Source organism: Camarhynchus parvulus, chromosome 3 (assembly GCF_901933205.1).
Source record: "Camarhynchus parvulus chromosome 3, STF_HiC, whole genome shotgun sequence".
In the NCBI taxonomy this organism is placed as follows: Eukaryota; Metazoa; Chordata; class Aves; order Passeriformes; family Thraupidae; genus Camarhynchus; species Camarhynchus parvulus.
In genome coordinates, this window is record NC_044573.1 from 12,496,776 (window position 1) to 12,511,425 (window position 14,650).

A 14,650-nucleotide genomic window follows, 5' to 3' on the forward strand; every position below is an offset into this window, starting at 1 on the left:
CTTTTCTGGCAGGCTTCTTTGTTCCTAGCCATTGCAATGAATTCAGGAATCTGTATATCTGCAATAACTTAGGAAATAGTAGTGATGTCAGAGATATGCCCGAGCTAAAATGTGCTTGTTTTCCACTTGCCTGTCAGATCATTAAAAGGGGATGCAATGTGAATGACAGAGATGGACTGACTGATATGACTCTCCTGCATTACACTTGCAAATCAGGGGCTCATGGCATTGGTGAGTAAAAAAAAAGTCATTATAGATGTAAAAACCTAATTGACTCACATAAGCTTATCCCACTGACCCTTACAGGATTTTTCCTTGCAGTAGATTTTTTTTTTTCCTTGTGCTTGGTTTTCTCTGCTCTAGTGGCCATGAGCAAGGAAGATGCAGAACTGCAGCTGTAGCTATGGGGAGCAAGCTGAGTTAGTGGTATGGGTATTACACACAGTAGTACCAGCTTAAACAGATACTTCATGTAGCAAAGGCAGTTTGAGACTGAGGTGCAAGCTACAAGTTTGCTATAATTTTTGCTGTAGTTTTCTTACAGCAGAACATTTAGGTGACTTGGCTGTTCTTTTTGTTTTGTTTCTTTCACCCTGTTTGTGTCAGAAGAGAACAATAAACTTTGTTTGCATTATTATGGTCATAAATACTGGAAATGAGAGTACATTTAGCTCTGTTTGAACACCCCTATTAACTTTTCTATGTTTTTGTACCTGAGCCCACTTCTCCTCTGAGTTTGAGAGAAGTCTGGCATCTTCTCTGGTCATCTTCCCTGGTGTTGGCACATCTTTTAACATGAACTTCAACATCAAATTGTGATGTGCATTTCTTTTTCTCCTACCAGATCCTAAAATTCCTGGGTTTGCTGGCTGACACAGTACTTACATTAGAGAAAAACAGATAGTGTTATTATACACTAGAGATTTCAGCCCTTTATCATAAAGGGCAGAGATTTCTGTATCCTAATCTTAAAAAGAAAGGCATAGTAATAGTTCTGCTGTGAGCTTGAAGGGCTTAATGTATGTTTTGTTTTACACATAAACATGTGTGTGTTTTTTGAGGTCAAATAAAGAAATCACTAATGCATTCTTTACAAAAATTACCCTGCAGGTGATGTTGAAACTGCTGTAAAATTTGCAACACAGCTGATTGAGTTGGGTGCTGACAGCAGCTTGCGCAGCCGCTGGACAAATATGAATGCCTTGCACTATGCTGCCTACTTTGATGTTCCAGAACTGATCAGTGTTATTTTGAAAAATGCAAAGCCAAAAGGTAGGCACTGTGACCTTTGTTTCATGTACTTGCCCATATTTTGTAGATCCTGAGCTGGTGTATTGTGCTCTGTAAGTCTGGTGTTCATTTATCCATTATACATAAATAATTTCTTATTCTTTTATTGGTTCATTGGTTCATTTTTTCTCTTAAGTTATTTTTTAGTGCTTTACTGTACTGTTTCCATTGCTGGTTTTTAAACTTGAGCTTTGTACAAGACAGTAGAAGTTTCAAATAGACTGGAAAGCAAACAGGTTAATCTCAAGTTATTGAGAACTAAGAGAATGTTTGCAGAAAACCAAAGACACAATTATTTTAGTAAAATCTTGTGGTTTTCAAGTTCCTTAAACATTGAGAAGTATGTTTGACATGTGGGGAGAAGGTTAAAGGAGTAGCGGGGATTTGGCAATTGCATGTGGCAAACCTGTGACTGAGGCAATTTTGATGTGCTCGTTTTCCCATTTCTCAGCTATGTAGAAGGTCCTGTTTAAGTAGCAATTTAACTGTAGTGTTTGGCATAAATAGATAACACCTTTTGGGATGATACTGTGAAGGACTGGTAGTTGGAGCCCTATTTATAGTGATGCACATGGAAATACAGAAATGGTTCTGATCAGAACCGTTTGTTTCTAATTTGGTCAGGACAGCAAAACCAGTAAGCAACTTTATTGCTAAAATTGTACAAATGTGAATTTGTCACTAAAATGGTACAAATGTGAATTTGTTTTACTGAATATCCTTCTGATTTGTGCTAGTTTGCAAAAGGATTTATTTATCTAGGGACTCTCTCTTAGCAGTTTGAAAAGCTGGTAGGCTTTTGGAGTACCCAGGGCTTGCTTACCACGTCTTGAATCTCCATGGAGGTAATTGCTAAGCAGTGCTTTTACTGGTGTGACTTGCTTAGGAGGTGACATGTGTGGGTGGATAACAAAAGGCAAAATCAGACTGCACAGTAGTTAAGTCCACATCACATTTCAATAGCCTGGCTTCCATAATTTGCATCAGCAGTCTCCTTTCAGACCTTGTTGGCATTTGGTGTTCTCCTCCTGTGCAGTTCCTGCAGAAGGGGTGGGACTTTGCTCAGATTTCCAAAGAAACCACTCCAGTTACTGGGCAGTTGGCAATTCTTGGATAAACAGCTGATATTTTTAATCTCAGGAAATATGTAAAATTATTTGCCCTGTGACATGGAAACAATGGATAGTCTGAATTAATAGAATAATTTTAGCTCCATACTTCATCAGGCAGTTTGCAGAGAAGGAAGAACATACGTAGAAGGTGAACATGCTTTGGATGAATCCATACTGAACTGGAGAAAAAATGGTTGCTAATATAAAAATAACTTCAGGACAGTGGTGTGCTGACTCTGAGACACCCATTGTGAAGCACAGGTGTTTCCTTTTTATTCACTGCTAAACTGCTTTCTTTATGACACTCTGTAGTTAAAGTCTTCATACAGATTTACTCAGTTGCTGCAGTACAGAGCTAGTTTGATCTTGGATTTTTAGAGGTTTTAAATACAAAAATTGTATATTATTTTCTTCTAGACAGTTTGGGGGTAGTTACCTGGTAACATTTGATATTTGTCTTTCTTCCTGTCACGTCTACTATGCCCACTTAGATTGAAGCTGTAAGAGAGCTGTTCAGAAAATCTAAGCATGAAGCTTGCAAGTCTGAGGAAGTCACAGAGTCTAACTCAAAAAGCTAAACCACACATCAGTTGTTTTTCAAAATAGGAGTACATGCAGCTGTTGATGGCTCAGTAGCTGATGCTACTGACCGGTATTTCTGCAAATTGGTTCCTATGTGTGCAGAAAATGTTTGACTGTATCCCATGGAAGTTTCACTGGCTGTATGCAGCTCATCAGCTTCTAGCTGGTTTTAAACTGGTGATGTTTTCTGACCTTTGGTACATCTGCATGTGTAGCTCTCGTTAGGATTGAGGCATGTGAATGCAGTCTTTTTTCATGTTTGTGTTCAATCACAGCAATTGCAAAACTGTTAAATTCTGATTGGAAATTTGTTACCTTTGATCTTTATAAAATTGAGTCAGTTTTACTAGTATGTATGAACTTAACACGTCTATACAGACATATATAACTGTGTATTTTCTATATTGTTGATGTTTTATTTTTATTTAGTGTAACTATATAAGGATGTTGATACAGTTGGGATATACTTTGTTTATGGCATTGTGAGAAGGGCTAGTGTTTTTTGGGATGGAGACTGATACTGGAAAATATAAGGAAACTCTTCAGCCCTGAGGTGGAAAGTTTTATGTTCCTCACTAGTATTTCAAATTGTACATGATTGCTAATACTTGTGCTCTTGTGCTTGTGTATTAAATCAGCTGGCATTTTTAATTAACAGTCCTATACCTAACTGACTCAAAATGACATCTCTCTTGTGTAATTTAAGAGAGGAGCCTCAGACTAAACACACATTTAAACTCCAATCTTCTAGAACACTAATAACTTCATAGCAGATTGAAAGATATATTGGGAACAACTGATAGAAATATATATTGTGCTGAATCACTTCCAGGCAGATGCAGTTCTCCATTTTCCAAACTATCAGTGTGAGACCCTTCAGAGTGCAATTCTTTGAAAACAAAGAAATTGTAACAATCACCAGCTCTTACTTAATTCTTGGCCATTAGTAATTAAATCAGTGTAAAGCAGATGTATAATCAGTTTTCCCTTGCCCTACTGCCTGCTCACGAAGGAAAACAACTGGTTGGAGATGCATCTCATTTTAATGTTTGACACCTAGAAGCAGTAAAATATAAATGTTTCTGAAACATTAAAAAATTAATTTACTTGCAAACCTGAAGTTACTCACTTGTTAATCTTGTCACAGTAGATTTGGCACCCTGAGTAGCAGCAATTTTGCAGTTAAGCCATCAGTAGTAAAAAATGAGTGAAAGTACATGCTCATCTTACAGGTTGGTTCGTGGTATGAATAAACAGCTGCAAATAAGGTTGATATCCATGTAGAATTACTTCTTATATGCATTTGGTACATAAATAATGGTGTGTCTGTGTAAATGCTAGCATAAACAGTAAAAATGAATGTCCTCTCAAGGAATCTGTAGGGGAAATGTTCATGTAACAGACTTGCATACCTCACATGTGATGTTTAATTGCAGATGTGGATGCCACCTGTAGTGATTTTGATTTTGGAACAGCTTTGCATATTGCTGCATTTAACCTATGCACAGGAGCTGTCAAGTGTTTACTGGAACATGGAGCAAATCCTGCCTTTAGGGTAAGGAGTTAGGTTGTAGATTCACCTGAAGGTGAAAAAGGTACCTGGAAATACTGAACAGTCTGACCAGGATTCTGACTAGCTGAAAGTGTGCTACATGGAGTGAGAGTGCCTCAGAAAAAGATATTTGCAACTCATAGTGGATGATTTTGTGTGCTTTGTCCTACTCGTGTGTTGAAGTTTGTATTTTTGTGTCACGGTCTGGTTCATTAGTTCAAATAACTTTCAAGAGGTTTTTCTGTTTGTTGTTTGAGCTTTCATTTATTAATACTCATGGGTGTCTTGCATCAGCTGAGTACCCATGGCAGTCTGGGATCTTTTCAGAAATGGAGGAGTGCAATCTTTGCCCTCCAGAAGTGCAGTGCTGTGCTTAGCAGTGAGCCTGGTGTTAGCATGAGTAACTGAGAATGCGTAAACATCACCTGCTCTCCTTAGTAACCCAGTAATAGGCACAGGTTACACTGCAGAGTGTTGCTAATATGTGTCTAATATTGGGTTACTGCCACAGTCTCGGGTTTTGATTGAGTTTTGTGTTTGATTTGGGTGTTTGGTGGTTTTTTTGTTGTTTGTGTTTTTGGGGGGAGGGGCTTGGAAGGTGTTCTTATTTTAGCAAAACCAGTATCTCAGTTCTCTGTTTTCAAATGCAGGGGGTTATTTTAAATGAGAAATCATAGCTGTTTTAAGGGTACTCAAAAGTCATTATTTTATGTAGCACTGTTGCTGTGAAATCTCCTGGCATTATTGTCCGTACAGTTCTTCATGATATTCAATCTAGATCTCTTGGAAAATGGTGGGGTTCTTTTTGTCTCTCTATTCAGTGTGCATGAATGTGTCTCAAGTTCTCTGGCAGCTGTTATGTTTGGGAGTCTGTTGTCACAGGGAGTGCTGCTTTGTAGTTGCACAAGCTTTCTGAGCTGCCAGGGGTGGCTGTGCCCTTGGGAAGGGAAATCCTGAGCTTCCCCTGAGCTTCCACTTTGCTTTCCTGCCACTGCTCTGCCCCTGTTTTGTGTTTGCAGGGCACCTGGTGGTCTGAATTGTGGGGCTGATATGACCAAAATAATCTCTAATGTCATGACTGCAAACTCAAACTCCCCACTCAACTTTAACCCAGCTATTTCCTGTTTTTAAGGTAGTGTGATTTTTACTTACAGAGTGATTGGCGATTTTTAAGGAATGGTGGGTGTTGAATTGCTCAAACTTGCAATAAAGTTTTGATTAGAGACAGTGTGTAGAGTTGGGTTATTTGGGAACAGCAGTGTAAATTCTGAGTAAGGATTATACTTTTCTAGCTTTGAGATGGATTGAGAGGGGGTTCAGGAAACATTGAACTTCTAGTCTGTTTTGAAGGGACCAAGACAAGTACAATCTTACTCTGCATCATTCCTTCTGGTAATGTCCGAGTCCAGGGGCTCAGTTGAGACATATTTGGAAGAATGAGATGATTATTTTGCTGCAGATGTTGTGAAAATGGGCAGACAGCCAAAGCTCCACATCAATGGCTTTGCTAAAGAGTGTAGGTAGGACTGTCCCTGGAGCAGGCTGACAGTACCTGCTGTCTGGGCAAATGCCTGGAGTTGAGGTTAACTCCAGGAGAGCCGGTGCTCCAACAACTTGTCCTGTCACATAGGACATGCAGGGAATCACAGTCAGAGCTCTCTGGGAGTGGGATGTGTTTGGAAAGGACTCTGTCCTTAATCCATCTCTCATAGGTTAGTCTGTGTCTAGATAAACCTGAACAGATTTATTCAGGTACTCGTATGAGCCATCGCATTTGCATATTCTATACATGCAACATACATTAATTAAATTCCCTCTTACATTTGGAATAAGCCTCACCAAGGAGCAAGCTATATGCTGGGTAAAGACATTCTTTGGGAGGAGTTTGCATTTTGGTGTTGGCATTACAGACCAGAAGTCTGCTTTGCTTTCCTAACTCTGAGTTCAGGTATACAGATAGACACAAGTGTCTTGTTTCAGGTGTTCTGAGTCCTAATAATGTTCTTAAATTTGAAAATGTTGGTTACTTATCAGTTTCAAAAATGAGATGCTGTACATGCTAGCTGATCTAGCTAAGGATGTTTTGGTATCCTTATTTGAAAGTGTGGATTTTTTTCATAGCTGTTTATATTCTAGGAAAAATATCTGATAAAGAGGATTAAACACTTTGTGAAACACTGTGTTTTCATCTGGTCAGATTTATCTTGTAACAGCATTAAATCCTGTGCTATGTTATGTTTCTACAGAATGACAAAGGGCAGATTCCAGCAGATGTGGTTCCTGATCCAGTAGATATGCCACTGGAAATGGCAGATGCAGCAGCCAGTGCAAAGGAAATCAAGCAGATCCTGCTGGATGCAGTGCCTCTCTCGTGTGACATCTCCAAAGCCATGATTCCAACCTATGACCATGTCACAGGCAGGGCCATGCTTTTGTCACTTGGCCTGAAGCTGGGGGATCGTGTCGTTATTGCAGGACAGAAGGTATGGCCACCAGCCTGGCACCACTCTCATAATTCCTGGAGAGTCCATTTCTTTACCACTTTGGAGACATACCTCAATTTGAGGGTCTGAAATGCTTTCTGGAAGGTGTGATCTCTGGATGGCAGCAAGGAACTGGTTAGGGAAAGTAATAAGCCGAGGAGTTGTGTGATAAAGTCATTATTATGAGAAGCAGTTTTGACAGGCATAGGCTGCATTTTGTGTCTTGAAATGATTTTTAACAGTCTCCTAGAGTACGTCAGCATGGCTCAGCTTTTATTAATGTTTTTGATGTCACATCAAAGTGATGGTAAAGTTGGCAAATTACTCTGTGAGTTGCCCAGCTTTGTTAGGAGTGTGTGTTTGTGAAGTACTCCTGATAGTTTCCAGAAGGCAGGGAACAAACCCTTCAGTTCTGCTTAGCCTATAGTAACCCAATTTCACTGGTGCAATGCAGCTAAAATGTTTGGAGCAGTGCTGTGCCAACAGGGTTGTTACATGGTTCTGTGAAAGTATAAGGATGTAGTTAAAAGAGGTCCAGCTCAAATGTGAATAGCTCTTTAGAAGCTACCATGATAGCCACCTTTCTAAAACATTTTAAAACTGTAGCATTAATATTGCATTCAGTATTCAGACTTTTTATTTGCTGTGATAGCAAGGGATCTAAGTGCTAGAGCTCTTTCAGAGAAGTACTTTTTTCCTGGTAAATACTGAAAGCATTTTTCAGCAAAATTTTATATTTGAATAGCTTTCACATTAATAGCTTTCCTAATATAACTTCAGATTTGTAACTGTCACAACTGAAAGATTCTAAAGTGATCTCCAGCAAGAGTGTGAAGCAGCTCCCATTGTGTATTTTAATTTGGTGTATTCTTGAAATTGGGTCAGGGAGAGCAAAGGAATCACTAGCTATGCAGAAGGCATTTTAACTGAAGTATTTACAGAAAGCCGCTTATTCTTTAAAGACAGAAGTTTCTTTATCAGAAATCACAGTGGCAGCAAGAGGAGATAATGTAAGTGCAAGTTAATGGAGGCTTTAGAGCAAGAAAGTGGTGAAATTGGTGCTCTTGTGTAAGTAAGGCCCACAGAACAGTTTGTGCTGTAATGTGCTCACTGTGCATGGACAGAGCTGCCTGGGTTTGGTTGCTTTTATTTCTTCTAATTGATTATGCTGTTGCAGTGTTTTTAAAGAAGTTGTTGGAAGTTGTTTTTGTGCTGCCAAAGGCCAGCAGGGCTTTGCAGCTAGCTTGTTTTTCTTTAAGGGAGCCCGTTCTAGAGCAGGTGGGAAGAAGGAATGTGATTGTGCTTTTTGAACTTCCATTTCCACAGCAGCTTTCCTCCCTTCCTTCCTTTGTGTGCGAGGAGCAGTTGTGCAGTACTCCCACATTTCTTCCCACCCCTTTTCTCTCTTTGCCCGAATGGAGAATTTGTTCTCAGCCCTGCCTTCCCCTCCCCCTCGATACTCCTAAATTCCTGCAGGGTGGAGCAAAAGTGAAAACAGGATGAGTAAAATGGTGCCCTGTTTTTAACTTTCTCCTGGATCAGTTCTCATTCTGGAATATGGAAGCTGGGATGAGGGCACTTGGAACAGCAGCATTTTTGGAGCTATATTTACGGGTTCCTGTTGTCTTTTCTGCTTCTGCAGTCTCCTAGTATGTCAGCTTTAATGAAGCTTGAAAGCCAAGCACAGTAGATGCCAGAGGGAGAATGGATTCCTCTCCTGGCTCCTGCTGTGCCTGTCGTTCTGGTTGTCCTGCAGGGTAGGAAGCTGTGTAAGCAGGTGTTCATGTGTATGTGATTTGGGGCCCCACAGCTCCACCAGCTCCTGCTCTGCTAGGCTGAGTTCCCATTTGGATCACATCTGATGAAAAGGGAGTGAAAAGGAGATAGCAGCTGGGAGAAAGCTGCTCCTCCTGTGTCTCATGTGAGAGAGATCCCCTGCTCCTTGCTTGCACAGGTCCTTGGGCAGAATTGAAGTTGCAGTTTTGCCATCTCCAGTTTAAGATGCTGGCTGTTTTCCTTTCTGCTCAGTAAATGCCCTTTGGCTGGTGCCTGGAAAGTAAGTGGAGGAATTGTAGGAATCCGTGGGGCTGCTTGGCCAAACTTCCCCTGGCTGAATTGAATCCCTGTGTCAGTAGGTACAAGGTCTCAGTCTAGATTAGTGTGACATACCTGCCTATAGCAGTCAAGTTTAAGGAGATCTTCAGCATAAGAGAAGAGGCTCTGGGTTGTGTTTGTTTCTTTACAGACATTAGGAAAAGTAGCTGGAAGGTTTTGTAGTTAAAAAAAAATTGTTTCTATCTGTTTACTCTCTGAGGCTTAGGTTAAACAGTGGAGTCATAATGTAAAATGAACTAACATTAATGTCACATGAGATGAGGAAAACTGAGCAACTGAAAGATCAAAGTTTCTTATTACTAAAACTAATTTAAAAATCAAATATAGAAATGAATGTAAATCAAGGTTAAATGCAGCTCTTGTAGTTTTTCCTCCCCTGTTTGGTTGAAGTGTGTGAGCTTATAATGTATATTTGTGGATAAAGAAGTCTACCAGCAGGACTGGTCTGTCTTGATATTCTTCATATGCTTATCTGTTCAGCGTTTATAGTATTTATTGAAGCAACAGCAAATGGTTAAAACATTTGCTGGCTTTTAAAATTTTGTTTAATCATAAGAACCTTTTCCAAAGAAAAAAATTAATTATGCTCTGAAGTTTACCCTCGAACCTTTGCTATATATATAAATATATATGCTTGTTTGTATCTATGCACACAAAGATTTGTCTAATATTTCTATGGAACCTCCAGTTCAGGAAGATACCTAGCCCTGATTCTGGATAAACAGTGCAAGTAAAACCTCTCACTGGGCATGTGCTTGCTGACCTAGAGCTGTGTTTACAGTGGTTCTTACTGTCTAATTCTTGTCTGTTGTGGCATTTGTCCATAATGTTTAATGCAAAATGCACACAGAAGGAATAAGACCTTTTGGAAAATGTATTGAGTGGTGTTGAAAGGTAGGAATGTGAATAAATGAGGGAAATGATGTTTCCATTTTTGTGATGACTTGTCTTGCATTTTGGAGATGACTTGCTGTCTCTTTCATAACCCATACTATTTTCTCATTAACAACATTTGTTTAACAAACCCATTCTTTGTTGATTCTTTTTTGTCTTAGGTTGGTACCTTAAGATTTTGTGGCACAACAGAATTTGCCAGTGGCCAGTGGGCTGGTGTAGAGCTGGATGAACCAGAAGGGAAGAACAATGGAAGTGTTGGAAAAGTCCAGTACTTCAAGTGTGCACCAAAACGCGGTATAGCCTTTATTTTATTTTCTCTTCAATTTTTAAACCCCCAATTTTAAAGAGTACTGGAAGGTATGAGCTGTTTGGGAGGATAAAAACAGGTAGCAGATTCTGTTGCTTTTCTTTACAGTGCTTTGTTTGATTTATTGGTTCTTTAGCTGGTCCTAAAGTTTTGGCTGCAACTATTTGCAAAATGACTGAAACAACCAACCAGTCAAAATTTCTGGTTATTTCCTTGAAAATGTGAGATTTCCTGTGTTTTCATTGATACTGTTGAAAGGACTTGTTTGTACTATAACAGTAATAGCCATGTTTTTTTACCTGCTTTGTCTTCCTTGCTCAGACATTCCTGCTTGTAATTGTTTTCTAACTTTGAGCTTGAGGTATTTTAATTGAGGTGCTGTGGCCACACAGGGCATACAAAGGTACTGTGTTTTGTAGCAGTGGAGACTGTATGTTACTGTTAGGACAAAAAGGAGATTCTAATTGATAGTCTGAGTGTTTCCAACTATTCTGTTCAAGTTGCTTGATAAGGATTTTGATTTCACTGTTCTCTTGAGCTTGTCCTTCCTACCCTGCAAGTGCTTTGTCAGCATAGCAAGTTATGACGGTGGCTAAAAAAAAACCCTGAATTAATTGGTGTGAGAGAGTAGCTGCAAATTTTCATTACTTTACCATTATCCATGGTTCTTTGTTGGCACATACAATTTTCTCTCCAGGTATCTTTGCACCCCTATCCAAAATAAGCAAGGCTTCTGATCACAAGAAAAGCTCCATACGAAGCTCTTCCACGCGCTCTTCGCCTTTAGTCAAATCCAAGAAAGTAGATGTGACACACGTGACTTCCAAAGTGAATTCTGGTGAGTATTTTCTTGCATGTTGACACAGGATGGGGGATACTAATCTTCAAGAATTAGTAAGTCTTGGTATTAAAATTCTTGTTTGGAGTTAGTTCATAGCCTGGGATGAGGTGGTAAGGTATTCATTAACTCCATGTTGTCCTGGTTGGAAGTTCACTGGCCTGTGGAGTGGTGCTGGAAGTGACGTTGTGTGGAGCTGTGATTACAGTGATCTGATGTACTGTGACAGTTTTTACTCTTTACATGCTCTATATAGAGAACCTCTTACCACATTTATTCTTGAGCCATTAAAGTAATTTCTAATTGGCTGTGATAACAGTTAAGTGTCTCAACTTAATGAGGTTCTATTTAGTAAGATATTCCTGGAGACTTTGCAAGGAATGAAAATCTAGTAAGTAATCTATACACCTTTATGCCTAGAAATTGAAGAGATTTATTTTCTTTCTATAAAGAAACTATTTAACTCATTGTGTTTTATCTGCTAATTAAATTATCTGAGTAAAACCAGTGCCAAATTAGAAGAGAGAGGTTGTCCTTGTAATAAGGCCTCAGTCTACTGATTGGAGTTACAGGCTCAGTCTCTGGCTCTGGTTTACTTTCTTAGTAATTTGCTCAAATTACTTAATCCTTCTGTGTAAGTTCCCTCCCTGTGGAGTGAATGATCCATGTTTTCTGACTGTTCAGGTTCCAAGTTGTTTGGAGAACATGCTCTTCCCTGCTGTGTGCAGTGCTGGCCATGCATAATCTGCCCCCCGTGTTTGGCTGCCTGTGTAATAATGTCAGTAAATATTTCATTGGCATTTCTTCCACCTTTTGAGCCCTGTTCAGGTGACTCACACTAAGGCAGCACAGCTTAAGGGATGGAAGATAACACAGGTTCCCATGGAATTTACCCAAGCACCCTAAAACACTGCACACTGCACCTGAAATATGCAGGGTATAGAAGCAGTGCAGCAGGCTGGTGCCAGGAAAAGATGCATTTTGACAGCTTTTTGGGTGACTTATGTAACTTTTCTCTGCATAGATTGAGGGGGGAGTAAGTGTCTGTATTTACAATTAGCACAAGATTCAAACTATTTATAAATGGGCATCTTGCATAAAAAGCTTCTAGGGATAAGCAGTTTGTTAGGAGTATTGCTCAGGAGCAGATCCAGGCTGATTTCTTCTGTTAAATATTTTCCAGTGCTTGATTCACTTTACTGTGAACTGTTTGTAACCCATTAAGCTATAATGGGAGGGACTTTCTCTTTGTCACTGACCTAGTTCAGTCATAACTCACCTTTTCTGTCCCAAAGGTGCAGTTGTGTCTTTGTAAAATTGAAACATTTGATACCTTGCTTTAAGGTAGAAATCAGAGGGAGTTAAGCATCATCTGCCCAGGAGAGCTTACATCCTCTGGATGTGTCTGGAAGCTGCTGTGTGCAGGGAGTCCTTGCACAGAATTCCATGGCAATTAACATGCCTGGCTGATTGGTTTGCAGGAGTGGGGCAAGGACAAAGCTGGGTTTGCAGTGTTTATGTGCATCACCAGGTCACATTTCTTTCCTTTAAACTGTCTCCCTGGAATACATTGGTTTATAATGATTCAAGAAAAGTTAATACGTTTTTGTAGATAAGGTTATAAACTGCAAAGTAAAATATAATATTGTATAGGGTTTTTGAAATTTTATTTGATTCTACTGGATTTGAATAATCCATCAGATTGATGAGAAAAGATCTTTTTCAAATTTCTAAGAAAAGGATTACTGAGATAAAATTAAGAAATGTGTTATCAGTCACAAACAACTAGTTTTTTGATCTGATGCCTTAATGGCCATAAAAATTTGGGAAATACTCTATATTCATGAACTTGTTCAGTCCCTGTGGCTGAATTAAGCTGAGAGATGTAGTTAAATAAAACAGATGTGATTTTTCTTTCATGACAGGGAGGGGATAAATCTTAGATAAGCTTGTTCTTCATTGAGTTAGGGTAGGAAACTGTCAGAAATGTAAAATGACGGTTTGCAAATTATAACTTAGGTGAGAGTATGAGTTCCTACACACATCACAACATTGCTGCTCTGAGAATTAGGCTCTTCAAAATCATACTGGCATGCTTACATCACTATTTGTAGTCTGAATGAAGATTTGATCTCCAATCTCTCTCAAAACCTTGATGTGTAATCTTTAAAGCAGAAATTGTGAAATTCATACTGATGAATAGTAGACCTTAAGTCTATTAATGTGAATGTTATAGATATGAATGTTTGAAAGATTTAAATAAAATTCCTTCAATATAAAATTAGTATTTTATAAACCATTTGTTTATTGTTTGGCAAGATAGTTTGGACTGGTTTAATGCGTTAAGGTGTTTAATATTTGTGCTTATCCATCAAAACAATTCTGCAGTTCTCATTTCACCCATTTATCAAGTGTCTCGGGAATTGTACAGTTTTATCAATTTTTTCATGCATCCAGTAGTCTGCAAATCTGCATAATCTGCAAAAATTGTTTTTGTATGTGACTTTCCTGTAAAATTATTGTTACTTGTTAGGATGTGTATATTTAATTGTATATATTCTTTTTATAGGCCTAAATATTGCAAAAAGAGACAGTGCTTCTGAAAACAACTTTCTGACTGCTAACAGGGGAAAAACTGTACCTGCAAAAGATGGTAATGAAATAATTTTAAATTTTTTTTAACATCTTAAGAAAAATTCTTTGTGTGGTAGAAGCAGTATTATTGCTGCCCTACCTCTGTAAAAGCCCTGTATCTACACTGTAAAAAAAAGTTGCCATGCTTGTTTAATTCAAGTCTCAAGCAGGCTGTAGGTATTTGGTTTTCTAGGAGCAAAGTAATTCATGTGGATGTTTGGCTGGTGTTCTGTGTTGGTTTGGTAACCACCTCTGTCTGAACACTTGGGCAGGAACATAGAAAAGCCCTTAAAGGTGGCTCTTAGTAAACGATCTTGCAGAGGATCTGCAGAATTACCAGCTGAGATTTTTAAGAGAGACCTTTTACCCTGTGTTGTTGCTGCCTAGGTTTTAATATTCTGTTGGCCTTTTTTTCCTCTCCTCTATCTGTATGTTCATGCTTCTGTAATAAAGTGTTACCATCTAACCGTGCTTAACAGTCTTGGTGGTGTGTCATGGCAGACTCACAATGTGAAATTTTTCAAATGTGAGAAGTGAAACTAACTTTTAGAGTGCCTTTTGCATGTGAATCTTTCTCTGCAATTATCTAGTTTCACAATTGGATAACATCTACCACAGCTGTACTGTGCTGAACTTGAAACACAAAGGGACCTTTCAGCTGTCTTGAACAATCCCTAAAAGTTGTGTCTCCTTTGAGGTTTTGTCTATAAAATCATACTGAAAGTGTTGGTAAAAGCAGTGTTTCTTTGGAGTAATTTGAAGTGTGAATTTGAATATTCCTTCTTTAAAGCACAGAATCACAGACTATTTTGACTTGGAAGGGACCTTAAAGATCATCAA

The 14,650-nt window shown here is 38.9% G+C and overlaps 1 protein-coding gene across 1 annotated transcript in view; it reads left to right on the forward strand.

Annotated features, from left to right (window-relative positions):
- The window catches only part of CLIP4 (CAP-Gly domain containing linker protein family member 4), a 31,531-nt gene that overhangs the window by 7,799 nt on the left and 9,082 nt on the right, over positions 1–14,650 (forward strand). Inside the window, exons 6-12 of the mRNA XM_030946056.1 lie at positions 138–231; positions 1,111–1,272; positions 4,421–4,539; positions 6,783–7,019; positions 10,190–10,325; positions 11,036–11,176; positions 13,746–13,829. Of these exons, the coding sequence (XP_030801916.1) occupies positions 138–231; positions 1,111–1,272; positions 4,421–4,539; positions 6,783–7,019; positions 10,190–10,325; positions 11,036–11,176; positions 13,746–13,829 (973 nt within the window). The remainder of the gene's footprint in view (positions 1–137; positions 232–1,110; positions 1,273–4,420; positions 4,540–6,782; positions 7,020–10,189; positions 10,326–11,035; positions 11,177–13,745; positions 13,830–14,650) is intronic.